This window comes from Boleophthalmus pectinirostris, unplaced genomic scaffold (genome assembly GCF_026225935.1).
Source record: "Boleophthalmus pectinirostris isolate CB_2022bp ecotype Guang Dong unplaced genomic scaffold, ASM2622593v1 HiC_scaffold_8, whole genome shotgun sequence".
Classification (NCBI taxonomy): Eukaryota; Metazoa; Chordata; class Actinopteri; order Gobiiformes; family Gobiidae; genus Boleophthalmus; species Boleophthalmus pectinirostris.
The window spans coordinates 39,352,014-39,366,993 of NW_026571515.1; the positions used below are offsets into that span (position 1 = coordinate 39,352,014).

A 14,980-nucleotide genomic window follows, 5' to 3' on the forward strand; every position below is an offset into this window, starting at 1 on the left:
TTTATTTACTTATTTTTATGATGATTATTATTATGGTTTTGTTTTGCTTTTTAATCTGTTATTATAATTATTATAATTATAATAATAATAATTAATTATTATTATTATTATTGTAAATGTATAACCTCCTAAGTCATTGTTATTGTTTTTGTTCTTTTTCTATATACTAATACTGATACATATGCATTGTCTATTTTAACATATAAGTAACCGGCTTTGTAACTGACCATAATGCACAAGCTGTGATATCTTAAACTTAATAAAAACTAAGTTAAAAAAAATATATATATTACTGATAGAAGAAGAGGAGACACGGTCCGCGCAGCATGGTTTAGTCCTGTTAAATCCTGTTCAGACCTGGTTTAGACCTGGTTTAGACCTGCTTTTAGACCTGGTTTTAGTCCTGGTTTTAGTCCTGGTTTAGACCTGCTTTAGACTTGGTTTTAGTCCTGGTTTAGACCTGGTTTTAGACCTGGTTTTAGACCTGGTTTAGACCTGCTTTAGACTTGGTTTAGACCTGGTTTTAGACCTGGTTTTAGACCTGGTTTAGACCTGCTTTAGACTTGGTTTAGACCTGGTTTTAGACCTGGTTTTAGTCCTGGTTTAGTCCTGGTTTAGTCCTGGTTTAGACCTGGTTTAGTGTTCGGCAATGAGTGGTATTACCCCCCCCCCCCAAAAAAAAGGGAATAGCCCAAAATGTGAAAACAGGAAAATACCGCCGTGTAATTCATTTATTTCAACAAAGTAACTGTAATCCAATTACCACTCACTGAAACAGTAACTGTAACTGAATACAGTTACTCATAATTTGTACTCTGATTACATAACTCCGGTACATGTAATCTGTTACTCCCCAACACTGTGAAGTTCATACCGCTACAATATCGACGATAGACTTGGATATCGTTACACCCCTAATATTTTGACATTTTTGTCTTAATGTCACTGATCTCTTTATGCTAACATCCCTGAAAGAAATCCAGTGAAGGACACACATTTTAAAATAAATACTGCATTTAGACCCCTTGGCTTGACTGCACTGAAATCTAAATCAGTACAATAATATGCAAGTAAAATGGCAAATCACAGGAGCTGCAATTATCTCTATGGTAATGGCTAACCCTGCAGGCACTCTCAAATATTAATATTATTTTCTGTTCAGTTCAAAATGCACACAATTGTAGAATAAATTGCAGTTGCTGTGTGCCATTTTACTCCTGTAGCTGTTTGTCCCTGGGCAGTTTGTTTGAAGAAAAGTCTGAACTCTTTATTTTCTCGTTTCCCGCTCCACATGTACCTCTCCTCAGTCTCCCAGCGGAGTCCGTCTGTGACCTCGGACCAGTCGCAGAAATCAGTGGAAAGCCTTTTCTCTGCCAGGTAAACTCTGCTTCAATTTAACTGTGGAGCTGCTGGACAAACACACATTTTTTACTTCAGGGACTAAAGACATACAAATATTAGACCTGTCACAATAATTACTATATCAGCTTACAGTTCAATATATGAAAGCTGGAACAATAGTATTTATCGTGTGTATTTTTTCTTTGTACTACCTGGAAAATGTTAGTTATTTTTTTCTCTATATGATGAGATTTGAGTCATGTAGGGGTGAATTAATCATTATAGATGAAGTATTAATGTGTTTAATTGTACAGTTTATTTATTGCATTTCATATTTTTAACAACATTGTACATTTAGAATAGTTTTTGAGGTTTAAATCTGCTCTTGGGCTTGTGTCAGTGGCATAAGTTTAGTTTCAATATTATCGTTTATCATGTGTATTTACTTCAGCAAGATATTTCACTTCAAAATCCTGACAGGCCTAACACATATATTGCATCAAAACAAAAATGGAGAAATAATTGTTTTCTTAGAGCCACTATTTCACAGTTCAAGTAGCCATGGCCTTAAAAATGAAGAACCATCCATTTCTTTTTAAAGGTCCATGTAACCTTTCCTGTGGAGGACAAATTGGTTATTGCTTTGCCTAGAATGTTCCCCAGCATTAAACTTCTATCTTCACGGAGATGGACCAGGTCAAGTTACAGGTCAGCTCTGTGGAGAAATGACCCCATTCACAGTAAGAATGCCATTTCCTTGGTAAATGGTCACCTTTTCTATAGTGCTTTTCCACCTTAAAGGCACTCAAAACGCTTTACAACAAGGAAATCACTCATTCACACACACACTCATACACATTCATAAAGAGACACTAGGGGTTAGCTGAGCTAAGTGTCTTCCCAAGGACACAACAACAACAGCATTCATCTGTGGAAGCTGCAATCACACCAGCCAACCTCCAATGGCCCAATGATGTTTATGTTGAGAGCAGGATTCCACCGGCCATCGGATCTCTACCAACTGAGCCACTCTTTAGCAATAAACCACTTGCAGTTGTAAGATAGATGTCTTTGAGGCCATGCTGTGGAACATTCCAGGCAAAACATTTCCATGGAGACAAGCATATGGAGAACTACCCCCCTGAAAAGTGACATAGTGCATCTTTAAAGATCTGACCAGTTGGAGAAGAGGGTTGGGGAAACGCCAACTCACAGTGTATCACCAAAATGGCAATCACAATTTGTTTTATACATGGACCCAGTTTATGATGGGGGCTTTTAGGGACCCTCACAACACTATACACATATGTGACTCAATACACACTAGGCCTGTAACAATAATCAATAAATCTATTAATTGCTTGATAACTTTTCTGGCGGCGATTATTTCTATTTGCAAGCTTGTTTTTTCCTCCTCTCTTTCTATACCAAAGAGGCTCAATGTCAAAAGGTTTTAATCGCCCTCTACTGACTCCTCTCATTTCTTTAGTGTAATGGCACTTGAACGAATGTGTTAATTAGGCAACTTGCCCGAATGGACTGTATAAAAAAAGTCAGTGTCATGTCACCCACAGCGTTCAGCACCACTCAAATGAAGCTCGTGATGCTAAAGGTTACAGGAGGAACGTGGAGCCAGGCTCAATATTAGGAATAGGATTTTTTTGACAGACAAAATAGCAAAATTGGATCATGTAGAGCGGGTTAATACCAACATTTTAAGACCAAAATGACGAAGCTCAGTGCAGCAGTTGCAGAGAGCGGAACCTCAATATTCCAATGTAAGTCAATGGGAGCCAGGTCAGAAGGAGCTGGAAGAGCCGTATGTGAACTTCCTATTTAGAACGTGGTGGCTACCGTGTTAAATATGTCCATTTATATATACGGTCTATGCTGCCAGTCACATGGTCTCATACCACCACTGAGTAGAGAGAACCTCGAGGAGCAGAAAGTCACAAGTTAGTTGAGATTTGAAAACAAATGGAATTTAGTTTCAAAGTCAAACACAAAAGCTGCAATGTGAGACCACTTTGGATTCCATTTGCATTCCATGGTCATTATATTAGTTAGAAAATATAATTTCTTGGTCAATTAATCGTCCAGCAAAATCTGTTATTGTTACAGGCCTAGTACACACACCCACGTTACTACCCCAGAGCTTTAATCGTACCACACTTTCAAAGCAGCTCCATAAAGATCTCACTCTACTGTTTATGAATAGAGAATATATACAGTAGTAAATACAGTATATAGTTAATTGATAATTATTATCACACCACCTCCTTGTGTAGTCAGTAAACAGTTATTTTTACTGATGGCTTGATTAATTAATCAATTATAGGATGCATCTGATGCCACCAACATCACCAACGCCACAGTCGAACTAAAAATAATTAACATAAATTACAATTAGAAAATATAATATAAAAGACACAAAATAAAGACATTAACAGTTACGAAAAACATACCTTGCTGGCTGACCCACACTTTGGAGGTAGAATGACCTTTTAACATAAGTTTATTCACTTTATTTTAACTTTAATTGTCTTGGTTTGCCGACACACCACACTACTGCTTCTCAACCAGGCGTGCGTCTCTAACAAGGGTCCAGCGGAACTAAACAAAACAACACCAGTTCTTACCTTCTGACTACCAAAATAAAAGCACAAAATCCTCTCTGATGTGCATACCACACACTATTCAAGAATTAAATAAAAAGTAAATCAAAATTATGGCAGTAAAAATTATGATAAAAGAGGAAATGTTTCGTTCTTGAGGCCTTAAATTGCAAATTGTGAGAATTATGTTGCATTCCTTGTAGTGATGTGACATTTATGACCAAGTTGGCTCCATGAATGGTTGAAATCTGAGCAATCTTCTTCTCTAAGTATTCTGTATGTGCATTGAATCTGCAACTAGATATTAAGCACATCTAAGGACAATTTTTTTATTTTTTTGCTTCAGTTTTACACCGATTCACATTAAACCAACACAAAAATCAACACAGAAGCAAAGTAGGCAACACGACAGAGAGCTTTTGGCCAAAAAACATATATCGCCATCATAATAATACTTTGTTTAATAATGTTTTACTTACGCTGCATCATTTCAAAGGGTAAACACACCCCCACTCACAGTTTGAACCATTTTAAACACATCTGAGCCCTTGTGGATAAAACGAGTTCTCACATTAGCTTCTGTCATATAAACAACTATGAATAGAGTCAGACCTTTTAACGGCTCTTTGAAATGAGCAGATCCAAAAGTGTAGACCCATCACTAACTCGTAGTGCCTTTACGTTAGAGGATAATACAGACACCTCGCTCGCTCCGCGCTCACAGTAATGGCTTAAATGGAGCGTGGTCTCATTGCTCTTCTCTGTGCTCAGACTGGCCCTGAGCCGGACACGCCTCCTGACCAGAGCCGCTAAAGGATTCATGTGTCGATCTCACAGCAAGTCTGGAGATTCTATTGGAGATGGAGACAACGAGAACAAGGACTACATCCCTCTGGTGGGTAACAAGGACAGCTGAAAGACTTATTATAATGTTTTTGCACTAAAAATGTACTGGAGGCTCAGTCCACCTCAGTTCACCCAGTGAGTTAAACCCTACTTTGTTACATTTTGATGAATTTGGTATGTAGGGAAATCATAGCCAGAAAAGCCACAATTTCATGTTTTAGTTTGATTGTACCAACAATTAGCCTGATTCATCCCTCGCAGTGTTAGAATTTGTTTGCTCGACAGTAGGCGGGTACTTTTTGTCATTTAACCAATCGCTGCTATTTGGGCGTGACGTACGTAATGCGCCGCTAACGGGGCTAACTGGTATATTAAGCTTTTCCCCGACCCCGTAGGAAGAAGGGCAATTTCCCATGATAAAATTCACCAAACATTCTCTTTGCCTTAAATCCTCGATCTCGGGAATCATTGACAACACTGAATGTATGTCTCTTCGCTGATTGGCTGGTGCCAGAACTTGCACTTCCGGGGTTTTTGCGAACCGTCTAGTGCAGGGGTGTCAAACTCAAATTCACAGAGGGCCAAAATTAAAAACTGGCACTAAGTCATGCGCCAAAATAATATATTTTTTGAAAAATTTAAACAACGTCTGCATGATTTCTCTTCTTTCGAGATATGTAATGTTAAACTTTTTCTTATTAAAATAAAAGTTTGATAATTTTGCTTAAACATTGAATCCAGAACAAGCGTAAAATAAAATAGTAACAGAATTTGAAATAAATAATGTCTATAGGCTCTGTAGCTCTACTTAATATCTGATATGATCTTGCGGGCCAAATATAATTATATCGAGGGCCAAATTTAGCCCCTGGGCCTGACTTTGACATGTGTGGTCTAGTGTATTTTGATTTCTGACCTACTTGCTGGAGAGAAAAGAAATTGGGTGGAGGCACTAGGTGGCGCCAGCCTGGCTAACCAACAGTTTCTGAGATATCGTAATTTAATTTTACTTTTTTGCATGGTCGCTGAATTTCAAATAGCATTTACTCAGCAACTACTGGTCCGATATCAAAAACCAAGGTATCTCTGGAAAGGGGAAATCATAAGGAATCCAAATCTTGAAATTGACAATATGGGACACTCCCTTATTGGTAAATTTGTATGAAAATAAAAAAGAAAACCCCTCCAGATTTTTTATATGTTGTAGTAGACATATAGGGCTACATTTTTTCTATTGCTGTCATTGAGGTCGAGCATGTCCTTTATTGTCAATTTCAAGGTCAAAATATAGGTCAAAAGGTAATTCATCTCAAACTCAACTGCAAAAATAAATGCCAGATTTGGATTCCTTATGATTTCCCGTTAACAGACATATCTTGGTTTTTTACATCAGACCAGTAGTTGCTGAATAAATGCAATTTGAAATTTGGCGATCACGCAAAAAAGTGAAAAAATTTAATTGGGATATCTTGGAAACAATTGGTCCGATCAAACTAAAATGTGAGATTTTGGCTTTCTTGGCTATGACTTACCCATACAGCAATTTTCTTTGCAATTGGACAATGTGAGGGTTCATATTGCAATTTTTTTGGGGTGAATTGAGATGGAATTACCCTGGAATGAATGAATGTGTGTTAATTTGCAGTAGTAAGTATCCTACACATAAATGATTCTTGTTATTCTTAGCTCTACAAAATGTAATAAGGTGTAAATAGGACTGGAGAATAAAACAAGGTCCCACCCACAGAGGAGACACAGGGAGGAGAGAGGATATAAACTCCTCACAGAGATCAATAAAGTTTGATTCTTTTCTCTGATGTCTGCCTCCTGAAGCCTCCCCCATGTTTTCTCCTTCCTTTTGTGTTTTTCTTTGGGACCCCACTTAATATGACACATTTGATTGACAGCTGAAAAATGGAGGCTGGAGGAGAGGAATCAAGGACAAGGAAGCGAGGAAAAAGAACTGAGACATGGCCATCGACTTTTTATCGCTGCTATTGAACAGTCAAATTTAGAGAGGCGCCGATCCAGTTTTTTTTTTTTTTTTTTTTTTTTTTTTCGATACAGATTCCAATAATGTAGCTCTAATTATCTGCTGATTCCCATTATCAACCGATTCCAGAGACTGAAAAAGTCCTTTAAACAAAAATAACATAAGACAAAACTGACCCAAGCTCTTATTTATCTCTCAAGTAACTACAGAATAACTTTGTAAAAATAAAATCAATTTATGGAAGCTGATATCCGATCCACCAAATAGTTCAGTATCAGCGCCGATATCCAATACCAGTATACCAGTATCGGATCGGTGCATCCCTAATGAAATTTCTTTCTCCAAACTCCAAACCACATACGTATACTGGTTTTAGGAATCTCCATTAAAAAGACCAAATCATGATCACTGACAATTTGAAATGACTGAATCTAATTAAAACAATTTCATTTAATCAATTAAAATCTCTCATTCGTTTGCACAGCCTAAGCAAAAAGCAAGTCACAATAAATGTATAATATAGGTCTTTTAAGTGCTATTGTGTAGAAAATATTAGCCAGGCTGGTGCCATCTAGTGCCTCTAGATCAGACTGATGACTAGATCAGGAATTACAATACACTAGACCAGGAGTGTCAAACTCATTTTGGTCCGGGGGCCGTATCCAACCTACTTTGATCCCAAAGGGGCCGGATCAGAAAACTCATGGCATATAAACCCCAAAAATAACAATAAGTTCAAATATTTGTGCAGAGCAATACAAATCTATTACAGAAATCTTTTTGAATTGATGAACTCTTTCTTTTACAAAATATTATAATATTATGAACAACCTGAAACTTTAAGAAAAATTTAATTTCAACACAATGTTTTAACATGAACTTGGATGTAAATAGGAATAAGTCCATTTTTTTTTGTTGTAAAATCCTGCACTCGGCTCCACTTTTCTCATGTTTGACATTTTTCTGATGAGGGTGTCACGGTCAACAGTCAAAACGATCGTCCTTTAAGAGCGTTTGGAAAGAGACAAGTCTTCATTTGTGCTGCTCTGGTGGGAGGGGCCACGCACAGAGATGCTGGAGACGCTGCTATGATAAACACCGCAGAAAATACAAGATTTTAAAAGAAAATATAATTCAAATATTTTAGTAGAAAATCAGCAGAGGGCCACATTAAAGGTCTTGGAGGGCCGGAATCCGCCCCCGGGCCTTATGTTTGACACCTGTGCACTAGACGTTTTGCAAGAACCCTGGAAGTTTTAGACCGCGCACCGACCAATCACCGAAGAGCTCTGAAGTCATGATGTCAAACTCGTCGAGTCTGTCTGGGTCCCTTTTGTGATACAGCACAACAGTAAACAAAGAGGTCGAGATGGATGTAGACGAAGACAGACAGTCTGTGTTGGCAACGATTCCCGAGATCGAGTATTTTCACTCTCTGCTTTGTTTGTTGTTGTGCCCGCAGTTACTTGGACACCACTGAGAGTTCCGGCACATTACATATGTCACGACCAAATAGCAGCCATTAGTTGAAATAAAAAAGTACCCACCTACTGTCAAGTGAACAAATCCTAATGCTGCGAGGTCAGACGGTTTCCACAAAGTGAACCGGCTGATCAATCAGGCTTTGAAAATATGCGCTCTACATAGAACAAGATATCTGGTCACTTGTTATAGTTTTGTTCTGATACCATTTTCTGGGGATCTGATCCTATACCAATAGTATGAAGAAAACTAAGGCTACTCAATTTTGTAATAGTTTAAGAGAAAAAAATGATGCTCCTAAAAGGTTATCTCTAAAGAAAATGCACAAGAGAGTGATTTTGAGAGCTAAAGTCTTAGAGACATATGTATATTGATTTAAGTGCTTTTACTTTTCTACTTCATCACTTTCTACCACAGAGCGGATAAAAAATAGCAGTGAGGCCTGTTCAAAGACTCTCATCCTCAGAGCACATGGGTAATTATGCAGAGAAAACCCAAAGTCTGAGTTAGTGCTGTCTAACTGTTGTTGGGCTGCACTCTCCCATGTCACTAAAGGCTAAATAAAGGAATCAAAGAGGTAACACAAATATCCTTTCTGTCAGTAGGAGTGTGTTTTAAGTGTCTGCAGAGCCTCCACAGTCTGTGTTTAACCTGCTCTGGGCGTTACAGGTCAGAAATCTGAATACACTAGACGGTTTGCAAGAAGTGGAAGTCTGGGCAATCAGCAAAGAGCCATACATTCTGTGTTGGCAACGATTCTCAAGATCAAGGATTTAAAGCCGGAATAAAGAGAAAGTTTGGTGAATTTTATCAAGAGGAAAGATGTTTTTGCCCTTCTTCCTATACTGTATTTGGGAAAAGCTTAATATACCAGTTAGTCCCGTTAAATAGAAGCAATTGGTTTAATAAAAAAGCAAGCGAACGAATTGTAATGCTGTGAGGTCAGACAGTTTCTACAAAGTGAAACCCGCTGATGAGTCAGGCTAGTTACAGGTAGCATTAAGGCCCAATTATAGTTCTGAGTCGACTCAATGTGCACTGTCACCATTGCCTTGTTGCCGTCATTTCAGATTTATGGATCTGCATCGAGGTCTATGCTCCACGAAGTAATTCACCACCACAACACTAGGGGGCTAGGATTGCATTCATGTAAACTAATTGAAGACGCTCTGCAGAGGGGGTTCACACTGACGCAGACTCTCTGTGTCGTGACGCAGATGATTTGACACATGATCATAAATTGAGCTTTAGTCACAGACAACAGCTGCTGTTTGCATCTACAGCTCATCGTTGAGGAAAATACAGAGTGGTATTGGATCTGTGATTTGGTCTGAGTACTCGCCAATACTGATACCTGAAAACTGTGTGATACCAGTATTGATATCAGAACAAGCCTAGATTCTTACTGTGTTTAAAACCTGGTAACCTTGTATCTTGTATCTCTGTTAAATGTACACAATATCCTCTGTGCTGTCTCAAATGTCACAAATCTAAACCCAGTTGCTATATTTGTCCAAAAGCAGCAAATCAATGTTTGTACAAACTCGTTCAGCTGTGGAGCAGATCTCCAGCAGTGCACCTGAGGGTGTGCAAAGCTTTGTGAATACTGTCAGCAGGCAGGTTTTTATTACTCCCAAATCAGATTTTTTTATATTGATCATCGCAATTTTCAGTTTTAAATGACATGTAAAGGAGCATTGTGTAACTTTTCTGGGGGAGGGTCTGTCAAATACTTTTCTCCGTGGAGATGTTATTGCTTTATATTTGGTATTAAGCCTTTCTTTCTGTCTTCATGTCGGATCTGAGGAGAGGCGACCCTGTTCACAGTCAGAATGCTTGTTTTTGGGCTATAAAACCACCTGTAATTCAATAAATGTAAGGTAGAGCTGTTTATTGTCATATTATGGAACATTCCAGACAAAGCAATAACATCTCCATGGACAAAAGCATTTGACGGACCCTCCTCTAGAAACGTTACACAATGCACCTTTAAAATAACATTTAAAATTAAACAATATAGAATCAGATCAGTTTATTCAGTAAACTATCACATTTTGTAACTCTGCTCCAAACCACATGCTTTTACGCACAGGATTAGCTGTAGATGTCACCATTAAAAAGATCAGCTGATCATTGACAGCTTGTAAGGACAGAACCTAAGTACAAAGTAATAGAAACATGTATAATAATAGACCTTTTAAAGCTGGAGTATATATATTTTTTGTAAACGGGTAAATTTTGTTTATAGGCTCTAGTCACGTAGCCTGATTCATCAGCCGGTTTTGCTTCGTAGACCTTGCAGCATTAGGATTCGTTCACTCAACAGTAGGCAGGTACTTTTTTATTTAACCAATCGCTGCTGTTTGGTCATGACGTGTGTAATACGGGGTTAACTGGTATATTAAGTTTTTCCCAAATCCTGTAGGAAGAAGTGCAATAACGTCTTTCCCCTTGATAAAATTCACCAAACATTCTCTTTATTCCGGCTTTAAATCCTCAATCTAGGGAAACGTTGCCAACACAGAATATATGGCTCTTTGCTGATTGGCTGGTGCCCGGACTCTCACTTCCAGGGTTCTTGCAAACCGTCTAGTGTATTCTGATTCCTGACCTAGTCGCTGGAAAGAAATGAAATGCAGTGGAGGCACTAGATGGTGACAGCCTGGCTACTAGTCACGCTTACCGGAAGATGTTTGCTTGATGTTAATGATTTACTGCTGATCATTTCAATTTGTGACTAGACCCATTAACTCACTGTATTACAACAAAAATCTGCATGTCATTGTTAATAGTTTGCCCCCATCTGTATTAAATATTATTGGCCTTTAGAACTTTGTGCTGTCATCTGAAACCCAGCTATTAGGCCCAAATCTGAAGTGAATGGAAACCTGGAGGTGAATGTATTGCGTGTCGTTCTCTGGATGTGATTAGCTGCAGTGTTCACTCGCTCTAATACTCCTGAACAGGCTCAGGTGTGCCATGTGCAAAAACATGTGGGAGCCTTGAACAAATGCCAACCGGCTGCTCTATTTGTCAGAGAGAATTAAGGCTCACGCTGAAAGGGATGAAATGAAGAAATGTACTAAGTAATCGCAAACTCATGTTGAACTCAGGCCATGGTTTTATACTTTTAATCATAAGATTTCTTTGTCAAAGCAAGGAAAATGTGTGTCTTTATATTGGCTTTAACAGTTGCCCTTGAATTGAATAGACCATACTGAAAATATTGACCTGTATTTTCATGAGGATACAACCTCTTACCTCTAAATATTGAAGGTTATTATTGATTATTATTATGCTGTTATTTATCTTTCTGTCACTGTTTAAAACTTCAGACTTGGATTATAACTAAATCCATATAAATGTTGTGTTATAAATGGTCTGACGCTCGTGTGTGTGTCTTCAGGTGTCTCTGCAGTTAGCCTGTGGAGCCTTCCCTCTGGACCCCTCCCTGTGTGAGGCGGTCAGTGTTCCCATGGAGAAGCTCAAGTGGACGTCTCCGTTCTCGTGTCACCGCAGCAGCCTGAGTCGGCGCGCTGAGAGCCTGGAGGAGGAGCGCCGCGCAGAGCTGGACTCCTGTGTGCAGCCCACAGACCGCTCTGTGCAGAGCCCCTCCAGCGCCCCCTTCAGTCTGACCGAGATCAGCTGCTCTTTAGACAGCCCCTCCGCCCCCGCAGAGCTGCCCCTGTCCCCCGTGTCCCAGGGCGACCGCGCACAGAAGGAGGGTCAGGATGTGGAGAGCATGGTGTGGGCCACCGCTGTGGCTCTGGCCTGGCTGGAGCACAGCTCGGCCAGTTTCTTCATCGAGTGGGAGCTGGTGGCAGCTAAAGCCAGTCTGTGGTTGGAGGCCCAGGACGTCCCCGAGGGCAAAGATCTTGCCTCAGTGAAGGCTGCAGCAAATCAGCTCTTCATCATCCTCAGGCACTGGGACGAGAACCTTCACTTCAACATGCTCTGCTACCACCCCGACAGCGTCTAACTACCACCCCGACGGCGTCTAACTACCACCCCGACAGCGTCTAACTACCACCCCGACAGCGTCTAACTACCACCCCGACGGCGTCTAACTACCACCCCGACGGCGTCTAACTACCACCCCGACAGCGTCTAACTACCACCCCGACGGCGTCTAACTACCACCCCGACGGCGTCTAACTACCACCCTGACAGCGTCTAACTACCACCCCGACAGCGTCTAACTACCACGCCGACAGCGTCTAACTACCACCCCGACAGCGTCTAACTACCACCCCGACAGCGTCTAACTCTAACTACCACCCCGACGGCATCTAACTACCACCCTGACAGCATCTAACTACCACCCCAATGGCGTCTAACTACCACCCCGACAGCGTCTAACTACCACCCTGACAGCGTCTAACTCTAACTACCACCCCGACGGCATCTAACTACCACCCTGACAGCATCTAACTACCACCCCAATGGCGTCTAACTACCACCCCGACAGCATCTAACTACCACCCTGACAGCGTCTAACTCTAACTACCACCCCGACGGCATCTAACTACCACCCTGACAGCATCTAACTACCACCCCAATGGCGTCTAACTACCACCCCGACAGCATCTAACTACCACCCTGACAGCGTCTAACTCTAACTACCACCCCGACGGCATCTAACTACCACCCTGACAGCATCTAACTACCACCAATGGCGTCTAACTACCACCCCGACAGCGTCTAACTACCACCTCGACAGCATCTAACTACCACCCCGACAGCGTCTAACTCTAACTACCACCCTGACAGTGTTTAACTACCACCCTGACAGCATCTAACTACCACCCCGACGGCGTCTAACTACCACGACGACAGCGTCTAACTACCACCCTGACAGCGTCTAACTCTAACTACCACCCTGACAGCATCTAACTACCACCCCAATGGCGTCTAACTACCACCCCGACAGCGTCTAACTACCACGACGACAGCGTCAAACTACCACGACGACAGCGTCTAACTACCACCCCGACAATGTTTAACTACCACCCTGACAGTGTTTAACTACCACCCTGACAATGTTTAACTACCACCCTGACAATGTTTAACTACCACCCCGACAATGTTTAACTACCACCCTGACAGTGTTTAACTACCACCCCGACAGTGTTTAACTACCATCACTACAGTGTATAACCACCACTCTGAAACTGTCTCACTTCCACTCTGACAGGTGCCACCCTGACACTGGGTACTTTTACATGGCCACAAGATCTGATCAGTAGAGTAATTAGAAAATCCAACAGTAAAGTCTGATTTCTGGTGTGTTTACAGCACAGAGAAGTCACTTAATTAGTAGATTTTTTGAGCAACTGTTTTCTTTGGAACACAAAGTACAATTGATTTTTAAATTACTTTCTCAGTCTATTACAAATTTCTCTTTCTCTTTATTTTTTCATCGTTCTTTATATTTTACAATGCCTATTCATTGCTCATTTTATCTTAAATCATACCACTGGAGCAAGGTCCTAATTTGTAAATTTTGTTTACTGAAAATTGCAATACAACTTTTTGATTTTGAGATAATGATCAGATTTTTGGTGCGTGTGTAAACATACCAGTGTCTGAACTGTCCACCAGCCTGACAGTGTTTAATGCTTTGATAAGCCCCTGGCCTCCTCTGTCTCTTGTGTCCTGTGTAAAACTTAAACATATCATTGTGAGAAGCACCTGGACAGACTCTATTCTCTGGTGCCAAACTGTAGCAAAGACCAAACGGAGGACTTTAAAGACAGTATTGAAGTAGTAGCATGCTGGACCGCTCACCTTTCGTCATCATATTGATGTTCTGAGGAGAATGCTGCAAGTGTATTGTTCTAATAATGTACTTTTACATCTACAAAACTGTAAAACAAACAAACAAAAAAAAAGAAAATAACCGAGAGCATCACTCTTTTATAAGGCTTCTTACCGTGGCTGTATTATTCATATTATCCATTTTAGCAGAATAATTAAAATATGCAAAGGCACATATTTGGGATAAACTGGGATTTTGTGCATGGCATTCCTGTCCTTTTCACTGATGGTCCACTCTGTGTTTGCTCCCTGCGCTCTCTCGCCGCTTCAAGTGCATATGACACGTTGTGGATTCAAGTTGAAAAGAAAAGTAGAAAAACAGGAAGTCGAGCTGCGTTGTAAAACAGAATCCCTCTCGCTATGTCATCAGCACGGTCCATCCAAAATGCAGGGACAGTGTGTGGAAAAAGAACACATCTTCTGACATTTGAAACTTTTCTTAGTAGGCTAATCATAACTATTGTGTAAACTGTGTGGGTTTCTGCCTTTTATGGTTGCTTGGTAACAGTTATGGAGTTATCGCTCTTATGTCATATCTGTATCCCCATGTTCAACCAGGGACATGACAGACAGGCAGACAGTTAAGCGTTTGTCCACTGACCTACAGGTTGGCAGTCCGATTCCAGTTCCCACAGCAGGACAGCCCCAGTGTGTGTGTACACTGGTGTGTGAATGTGAGTGGATGTAAAGCGAGTGCCTTGAAGGTGGAAAAGTGCTGTATAAGTAAACTGATCGGCTTTATCAAAAGGCTATTACATAATTCTAGTTCTGGTCAAGATTTATAGTAAAATATAATGATGTTCAGTAGGGCTGGGTACCAAAACACAGTTCCAAGTGGTACCGAAAAACTAGGGCTGAACAATTTTAAGAAAAAATTTTAAAGCAA

General features: G+C 40.4%; 1 protein-coding gene across 1 annotated transcript in view; it reads left to right on the forward strand.

The window, feature by feature from the left end:
- The window catches only part of vwa5b1 (von Willebrand factor A domain containing 5B1), a 135,832-nt gene extending 123,576 nt beyond the window's left edge, over positions 1 to 12,256 (forward strand). Inside the window, exons 19-21 of the mRNA XM_055166088.1 lie at positions 1,308 to 1,377; positions 4,728 to 4,851; positions 11,684 to 12,256. Coding sequence (XP_055022063.1) covers positions 1,308 to 1,377; positions 4,728 to 4,851; positions 11,684 to 12,256 — 767 coding nt within the window. The remainder of the gene's footprint in view (positions 1 to 1,307; positions 1,378 to 4,727; positions 4,852 to 11,683) is intronic.
- The last annotated feature ends 2,724 nt before the right edge of the window (positions 12,257 to 14,980 follow it).